We start from the raw sequence: 9,559 nt of genomic DNA on the forward strand, positions 1-9,559 counted from the left end.
GTTGTTTTCTGCCTGTTTAAGCTGTGGCCATACATGTTAACTGCCTTCTGATGACTGGAGAATCACCCCAGATGAGAATGTTTTTTGTTTTTTTATTATTTAATTGAATCGATATGATGTAGCTCATGTTACATGTACAGTAGCAGTCTTTCCTTAAAATAGTACAACTGTATGTCTTTTAAAATGTAAGAAATATATTTTGGATGTCCCTATTGATGACAATATGAGGATGCAGAACCGAACAAAACTCTAAATTGCTGTGCCATTGGCATTTAGAAATCATCCAACAATTATGAAACCACTCCCCTAGTTATCTCCCTCGTTTGGAAAGTGTCACAGTTTCATATGACATAATCATTTCTGGGGATCACTTTAATAACCGAAGCACTTTGAAGTTATGCATGACATTATGACACCAGGCCTATGTCAGATAACAAAATAGCAGCCTACAGTGTTACTGCATAATTAAAGTTGTAAGTTACACATTTACATAGTTACGTAGTTAACACTGTTAACTGGGTTGTGTATAGTGAATGATAGCTTACATTTCACATGAATATACAATTATTAGCTATTAATAAAGGCCAAGACTGGGCGGCAGGTAGCCTAGTGGTTAGAGCCTTGCGCCAGTAACTGAAAGGTTGCTGGATCAAATCCCCGAGCTGATAAGGTAAAAATCTGTCGTTCTGCCCCTGAACAAGGCAGTTAACCCACTGTTCCCCGGTAGGCCATCATTCTAAATAAGAATTTGTTCTTAACTGACTTGCCTAGTTAAATAAAAAGATGCGTTCCCTTTAAATATCCTGCGCTGCAGATAAGGTGAGTAGTGGTAGGCTACACAGCGCGGGTGGAGAGAGCGCGTTTTCTCGCCCATTCTCCATCCCCTGTCTCTTTGTATGCATAGCAGTGCCCGACTGCAGGTTTGACTAAGCTTTGTAGATACGGCTACACCGGGGTAATGGCTGTACTGATCATTAGAAGGACTGAGACCTAGGGTAATTAAAGCATGCCTTACCCCCAACTAAGCAGAGAACAGAGAAAGTGATGCAGATGCCAATGATTCGGGATATGCATCACTGAGGAATTGCATAATCTGTCTCTCAGTCCAGGGTGATTCTTCATGCTTGTCATTTCAAGTCAATGTCGGGAGATTCTGTTCTCTTTACAATGTATAAGGAGGCTGCATGGCTTGAATGCTCTCTATTCATTAAACTGTAGACAACCACAGACATATCCCCTTGCATGAGCATTCTGCATTTTACAAACTGTTGTATTCTATATACAATAAATTATGGAGAAAATAATGTGATTTTTTTAACTGAGCATTTGTCAATTAGCCCACGCATGACTTTTAATTTATTTGTCACGATTACTTTTTAATACGACACATGTAGTTGACTAGGGTTATTGTGACGAGTCATGATTGCAGCATATTATTTTTTCCTGCCTGGTAACTAAAACGTTATCCATCAGCACAATGTTAACCCGTTAGTCTAACTCACTACCCATCTCTGTGTTCGTCTGCATCTTGTGGGCCTACTAATTTACTTTTTTTTGTAATATCACACGTTGTAATACGCCTCCCCGCCACCTCCCCTGCTTGCTTTTATTTTTGCAGATGTTGCCACTGAGCACCGTATGAGGACAGTTACCTTTGCGGCTGTCTGATGCGGGCAACGTCATAGCGGCTAAGGACACTGGATGCATAGAATTCTGCCGATCTTAGCACCTTTGGCTATTACCAGAAGTACCATTCCTCCAGGTCGGAACCCTATCCCCTCCTTTTTGTGTCAATCGCCATCCTACGACAACCTGAGCGAGGAACGAAGACGGGGAGGGGGAGGCGAGGACACACCCGCATTCTGTACCTCTCCAACGCCGGTGCGCGCGAGTGGTGATGCTGCAGACAACATGATGATCGTATTAACGGTCCCGAATAGGAAATAGATTCGTTTCTTCTTCTCAGGATCTAAATCACCGGAGGGATTAGCACCAGAGGGATTTTTGGCCACTGGCTATTTATTCCTGATACCAAGTGACCAATGGGAACAGCAACTAACACCCCGTTTTCAACAAGGTGAATGCTGGTATGTAGCCTATGGTGTTGAAAACGTCTGCTATAACCTACACGACTTTCATTCAGAAAAGTATACTAGACCTATGCAGTAAAGGGGAGACAGTAGATGACCATTGAACAAAATAGCCCGTATTATTATTAGCTTCTGAGTATTTATCAACTGAATAGTGCTTAACAAAACTATGCCTCTTTTACGGAAGATGCAAGAGATGGTGTAGAGGGCAGAGACAGAAGATTCTTCTCTTGAAACGTTTTTCCTACTGCCGGTTAATAATTTAGGGATGTTTTTGAATATTTCATAGACAGTCACCATTTGAGACCAGTCTAAAATGCTCCAACAAAACTACCTTAAAGTGAATGATGAAAAAGTGACATCGAGGGCTTCTTGGAACAGAAAAAAAGAGTGCATACTTTTTTCACTATTCAGTTATTGGTTTTATATTATAAGCTAGAGAAGGGGCAATCTGTATAGATTTGGTTCCTATATTGCAAAGGTACGTTCATGCATGATTTCACTGCAGAAGGTGAATGGATATTATCCATTGCAGCAGATTATAAGGAGCTCATGCTCCAATTCATAAACTGTAGCTATGCTAGTTGGAAACTAGTTGGATCTTTGAGCTCTGGGCATACACTAAGTTTCTCCACATTTATAGTAGTTCATGTATGTTTTAGAAAGCTGAATACTTTGGTTGTAGCCTACAGAAGTACATTTTCGTAACTTTTATGCCATTGTTCCGTTACAGTATAATATATGGCTTGAGAGGACAGACAAACAGAATAACACAAATGCTATCAAATTAATTGCTTATGTTATATTATTTAAATTCTCTCTGGTCTCTGTCCCTTCCAGACAGATCCATCCATGAGGTGAGCCAACCGGTCTTTACGGCATTGAACCCCCTCCCTCTTCTCCATCCCCCTCCCTACAGTTTCCAGGCTGCAGGGCCCAGCCCCACTGAAAAGTGCAGGCGTCCTGTTCCCCCCGCAGAATGACTGTAGCCACTGGTGACCCCTCTGATGAGGCGGCAGCGCACCCGGGGAACCCGGCTGAGTATGACCCTGACGCTGACCATGAGTGCTGCGAGAGAGTGGTCATCAACATCTCTGGACTGCGTTTTGAGACACAGCTCAAAACCCTCTCCCAGTTCCCCGATACTCTGCTAGGGGACCCCAAAAAGAGGATGCGGTACTTCGACCCACTGAGGAACGAGTACTTCTTCGACCGCAGCCGAACCAGCTTTGATGCCATTCTCTATTTTTACCAGTCAGGAGGGAGGCTACGGCGGCCGGCCAATGTGACCCTTGATATTTTCTCAGAGGAGATACGTTTCTATGAGTTGGGGGATGAAGCCATTGAGCTGTTCAGAGAGGATGAGGGTTTCGTCAAGGAGGAAGAGAGGCCGCTTCCTGACAATGAGTTTCAGAGACAAGTGTGGCTGCTGTTTGAGTACCCAGAGAGCTCAGGACCCGCTAGGATTATCGCTATCATCTCCGTCATGGTCATCCTCATCTCTATCGTAAGCTTCTGCCTGGAAACCCTGCCCATCTTCCGCAACGACGATGACGAACCGCACAGTGTCTTTGACACCAACACCAACACCACAATCTACTTCACGTCCACCTACTTCACTGACCCATTCTTCATCCTGGAGACGCTCTGCATCATCTGGTTCTCATTTGAGTTCCTGGTGCGCCTCTTTGCCTGCCCCAGCAAATCAGGCTTCTTTGGTAACGTCATGAACATCATTGACGTTGTTGCCATTATCCCCTACTTCATCACGCTGGCCACAGAGCTGGCTGAGAAACCAGAGGATGGCCAGGCCGGTCAGCAAGCCATGTCCCTGGCTATTCTCAGGGTCATCCGTCTAGTGCGAGTCTTCCGAATCTTCAAGCTGTCGCGACACTCCAAGGGACTCCAGATCCTGGGCCAGACCCTGAAGGCTAGTATGAGGGAGCTGGGTCTGCTGATCTTCTTCCTCTTTATTGGAGTCATACTGTTCTCCAGTGCCGTCTACTTTGCGGAAGCTGATGAACCCGAGTCACAGTTCGAAAGCATCCCTGACGCCTTCTGGTGGGCTGTTGTCTCCATGACGACAGTAGGTTATGGCGACATGGTCCCAACCACCATTGGTGGCAAGATTGTTGGCTCCCTCTGCGCCATTGCAGGTGTGCTGACAATTGCCTTGCCCGTGCCTGTCATCGTTTCCAACTTCAACTACTTCTACCACCGTGAGACGGAGGGCGAGGAGCAGGCTCAGTGCCTAGGCCCAGTCGCCAAAGAGGACTCTAATGAAGAGCTGAAGAAGAGCCGGAGCGGCTCCACCATCAGTAAATCAGACTACATGGAGATCCAGGAAGGGGTGAACAACAGTATTGAGGACCTCCCAGAAGAGAACCTCAAGACTCAAGCCAACTGCACCACGCTGGCCAACACAAACTATGTCAACATCACCAAAATGCTCACAGATGTGTAGCCAGCTGGCATTGTCCTCTCAGTGAGGTTGAGAGGTCAAAGGATGGGGCAGGTGTGTAGCCTCCCATTTCACATGTGCTGCTGGAATCTCAAGGCAATAGATTCAGGACGTATAACTGTACTCATCATTTCTTTATGATGAAAAACACCAGAAACTATGTGCTCACTCCTCCCCTAACTCCCACTGCTAACTCCCACTGTTAGCGCCTCACACCTTGCCCTCAAACTGACCTTCTGTCAGACTTAAAATCTTATAATCAAAATTCTGCGTGTTGATGTCTGCATGGAGTTGGCTTTGTCAGTGTGACTATTCCAATAGTAAAATTACCTGCTCACAACGGTAGTACAAAAAAGAGGAGAAATGTAGCTAAAAAAGGTGATTTATCGCTTCCAGAATAACCCCACCACCAATCCTGCTTCAGCCCCCCTGTGCCTGCCGCTACCCCTCCATCGTCAAAGGTACACTTTGCTTCCTGTTTGCGTGCTACAAAATGCTGATTCCTGGAGCAAACTAAACAAACCCGTCCTGTGGTGAACTACTTGGAGATTACAGAACGTGTGAACATAAGACGGGCATGCTCCGTTGCTGCCCACTGGGCACAGACATCAGTTCAAAGTCTATTTTTGATTTACATTTGGTTGTCAGCTAACGTGAATTCAACATGAAATCAACAAAACATGTCATCATGTCATTGGATTTAGGTTCAAATTTGGGTGAAAAAAATATGAAATTCCATTACATTGAAGACGTCATTACATTGAATATTTGGGTTGAAGTGATGTGGAAACAACGTTGATTCAACCCGTTTTTGCCCAGTGGCTGAGGCCTGTCATGGCCTGAGCCTGAGACACACGAGGAGTGTGGTACTGTAGTTGTAATTCACAATATTTAAGGGATGTAGGACATCCATCAGCTCCATAAGCTTATGATGGTTTCACATCTTTTCTTCAGGAACATCAGTATCTGATGAATGACTGACAAAAGGCCTTGACTTTTCACTGCTCTAGTCTTACATCGTTTATGTGTTTACTGTACATGGCAATGCAAGCTTCCCTCCTCCACTCACCTGAACCTGTCTTACTGCAGCTCTGAGGACAAAGTGAATGTCTCTTCCTCTTTCATTTGTACTTATTTACCACTTAACTCATATAGATAGGTAAGTAGTTGTGACTGTAACCGTTACTGTAGCTAGATAGGTACTGTAGGTAGTAACTGTAGCCAGTTGATTGTTGCATGGAGTTCTTATCTGAATGAGTATTCTCACTCACAACTAGCATTGCTCCAAAGACACTGTTTATTGTCTTGCCCTCTATAACCTTCTATCATACATATGAAGGGATGTCGAGAGGTTATTATCTAACATATGTAGGTTACAATGGTGTCTGAAAGGATACCATGCCCCAAACCAGCCCTATAGCTTGGAGGATATTGTATTCCTGACATTTGACCTAAATGTAACATTCCATGTAGAGTTCATTGTCATAGTCTTGTTGCCACACCGCTGAGCTGAAAACATAGAGAGGTGTTTACATACCACCGACATTGCAGCTGTGCTGTAATTTGAGGTAAAATGCATTAGTTAATTAATTACAGCACCCATACAGTGTAGTTGCAGCGTTAATCTCAGTTACAGACAGACTCGACTCACGGCTGCCTTGTTCAACTGGGTCCATTGTGTCTTCATGATGAACCATTGGGACGACTAAAGGGACATGTATAAAAGTATGTTTCCTCCCTAAACTGCCTTTAAAACAAGTAGGCTTAATGAATGCTGCTTTCCTAGTGTTGCATGACCTCAATACATTCCTAGAAGCATGAATTGAAGATCAAAGATGCCTATGAAAACTATTTAATAAGATACCTATATTTATCTCAATATCTACTTACATACTTTAATCTGTGATAACAAAGCAATCTGGGACGTATAAGAAGGGGAATTTACATTCAGCTGACGATTTAGAGATGAGGATGACCATGATGGAGATGATAGCGTTAATCCGATAATCCTTGATGATATGCAGATCGTTGCTATGTTTGTTTTATGATATGAACAATGACACTTGTTTATTTTCAGCACTGATGGTGTAGCCCCATTTCAGGGACTGTCTGTTGGACAGTGTGCCAAAGACATGCATGCCTAATACACTAGCGAGTTCACAGGAGAAGTGGAGGTACAGTAATATATCTATGGTAGTTGCATCCCTCAATAAGAAAATATGAGCATTATCTAAATATTATCATACTCGAAGGAGAGATGGTTTATATTGCCAACGGCTGAAGTATGTAGCCGCGTAGCAACTCTGAACTACAGAGTTCTAGGTCTCTCATGACATTGCTGAGTCTCCTGTCTTTCTACATCTTTTCATAGTGAACTTCAGGACACAGGAGAGTACTAGAAAAGCTGAGGATGTTTAGCCAGCGCTAACAAAATGGTGAAATGGATTGCGTCTAATTTACCTTTTGGTCAATATTTGTTGGCATAGCCACAAGGATGTTAGCTTTGACTCTAATGTGTCTGGTCTGTCTTCTCATTTACGTTTTAGGCCTAAATGTCTGCCACCATTGCCGCAGTGTTCATTCACGCTAGATGGACAGAGGTGAGGTTCTTAGCTCCCGGTCCCTCCCTCTGTCCTCACCATGTTCCTTTCCTCTCTTGTGTCTTCAATTGGCAGTACCTTGTGCAACTGCAATCGCTACTTATTTTGGAGAGATGAAATGTGTTGGAAAGGAACTTGAATTGAAAAATAATCTGGGTCTGGAACCCTGCTTGTTGATGCTTCCACTTGCATTACTATAACATGATGTTATTATGTTCAACCTTATTCTAGCAGTAACACTTCTCATCTAATACCAATGCACCACGCTGTCCAAAACACACATCATATACATCAACCATGCATGATGTGGATAGGTACACCATTATGTGGTGTGTGTGTGTATGTGTGTGTGTGTGTGTGTGTGTGTGTGTGTGTGTGTGTGTGTGTGTGTGTGTGTGTGTGTGTGTGTGTGTGTGTGTGTGTGTGTGTGTGCGTGCGTGCGTGCGTGCGTGCGTGTGTGTGTGCGTGTGTGTAAGTGTGTGTGTAGAGCCCACCTCTGAATGTCAAGATCTTAGCTTGGTTGTACAGCTGCATTAAAGTGACAGCCATTCATGCATGTGTGCATAGTAAGACAAAACTGCTCACAGTATGACCAAAACAAGTCATAGTCTATGCATGCAAATGCTTTGTATTTTTTAAAATAATTTTTCTATTTGCTTTTTACAATGGACAGATCTTCCCAAAACACATCATGAGATAGCATGCTTACCTATTTTTGTTTGAATTGGGCACATTCTGATTCAACACACTCAAATTTAGCAACATATCAAAATAGAAACATTGTAGTTGAGTATCAACAGTTTGTTTACTAGATGCTCTAAGCACAACCATCTATGGAGTATACCCATTTTTATCAATGTGCACATTTACTATGTGAAATGTTTATATATTCCCAAAACGGAGTGTCGCAAAAATCGAAAATCTATCTTTTGCTTTATAGTAAGCATCACTAGACCATTACAACTCAAAGTGTACAGAGGGTTTCACCAGCTAAAGCACAGTCAGAAGGACACCCAACAGAAAATGCTTTCAAAAGTCTATGCAGAGATGAACTGTAGATTGGAAATATAAACACAAGGTTCAAACAAACCATGAATATGGAAAAACACAGAAATACAGAAAAGTAGAGTAGTTTCAGAATTGTGTTTTTGTTTCTCTGCAGATTCTGGGTTGGTTTGAATTTTAATCTGAGTATTGTAAGCGATGATGAGTGCCCCTCCCCTTTTACAGCAAAGCACAGGCCCCAATTAATTCAATCAATAAAAATAAAGGAAAACTGCGCTGTGTGTTATAAAAAAATGCTGAATTGGAGGTCGTAAGTAACTGGGTTGAAAGTGAATACATCCCGCAAGCTGTTCCTCTCACCAACATTGTCATTGAATATGAGTGTAAAGCAACACCTGACCTGTCCTGAAAATACAGCATAAACTTTCTGAGTGAAAAAGCAGTTTGATTTTCCTTTTATCTGTAATTTATTGAATTTGGGTCACAGTGAAAGCTTTGTACTGCACTGTATGGTTTACATCACCAACAAAGTAAACATTCAAGTAGCTACACAAGTAGTAGCTATTCAATCGACTGTTTATGCATGTGTATGTCAGAACAAGAGAGTGTGTTTCTGTGGTCTGAAAGTGAATGACACCGTAGAAACACAGCTACAGTATGTCTGGTACAGTATAGCACCTTCACCTTCAACACTCCCACACATGGTGGCCTGCCCTGACTGCAACTATCAACTTTGGTACAATGGACCAGATTTTTTTTCTATGAAAAGAAATGTGAGGAAAATACTGTACATAACAACAATGGATTATGGAGCCCCCAAAACATGGACAATGTACTATAATGCTAAGCGAAGTCTGGATTTAAATGAGTGTGATCAGCACACTACAGGAGCAAAAAGACAATCTGTGGACAAGAAAAACATGTCAAACTAAAATGCATATAATCCTTCAAAATGACCATAACCATGATAACAAAGTCATATAAATAACGAAGAAAATAATAATTCAACCAAACTGTGTTTTGTGTGTTTTTACTGTGTGAGAGGCCTTTTTCCCCTGTACAAAAAAATATACATTTCATCACCCATCTACACACAATACCCCATAATGACAAAGTGAAAAGAGGTTTTTAGAAATGTTGCACATTTATTGATAATAAAATACAGAAATATATAATATACATAAGTATTCACACCCCTGAGTCAATACATGTTAGAATCAACTTTGGCACCAATTACAGCTGTGAATATTTCTGGGTAAGTCTCTAAGAGCTTTGTACACCTGAATTGTACGATATTTGCACATTGTCATTTTTTAAATTGTTCAAGCTCTTTCAAGTTGGTTGTTGATCATTGCCAGACAGCCATTTTTAAGTCTTGCCATAGATTTTCAAGCCAATCTAAG

General features: G+C 42.2%; 1 protein-coding gene across 3 annotated transcripts; it reads left to right on the top strand.

Annotated features, from left to right (window-relative positions):
• The first annotated feature begins 914 nt into the window (after positions 1-914).
• Positions 915-9,169, top strand: LOC106566037 (potassium voltage-gated channel subfamily A member 2). Of its 3 annotated transcripts, XR_006758096.1 has the most exons (3): positions 916-2,087; positions 2,931-6,725; positions 6,923-9,169. XR_006758096.1 is itself a non-coding variant. In XM_014133844.2 (2 exons), exon 2 carries the CDS (start codon positions 3,070-3,072, stop codon positions 4,552-4,554), a length of 1,485 nt encoding a protein of 494 aa, XP_013989319.1. In that variant the 5' UTR covers positions 915-2,077; positions 2,931-3,069; the 3' UTR covers positions 4,555-9,169. The 3 variants fall into 3 exon arrangements, 2 of the variants coding, with proteins under 2 accessions (XP_013989319.1, XP_013989318.1); XM_014133844.2 differs by having other exon boundaries at positions 915-2,077; positions 2,931-9,169; XM_014133843.2 differs by having other exon boundaries at positions 2,931-9,169.
• Positions 9,170-9,559: the final 390 nt, after the last annotated feature.

The sequence above is a fragment of the Salmo salar genome, chromosome ssa12, assembly GCF_905237065.1.
Source record: "Salmo salar chromosome ssa12, Ssal_v3.1, whole genome shotgun sequence".
In the NCBI taxonomy this organism is placed as follows: Eukaryota; Metazoa; Chordata; class Actinopteri; order Salmoniformes; family Salmonidae; genus Salmo; species Salmo salar.

Coding starts and splice junctions, on each gene's coding strand:
- LOC106566037 (XM_014133844.2), top strand. CDS start 3,070: ATGACTGTAGCCACTGGTGACCCCTCTGATGAGGCGGCAGCGCACCCG.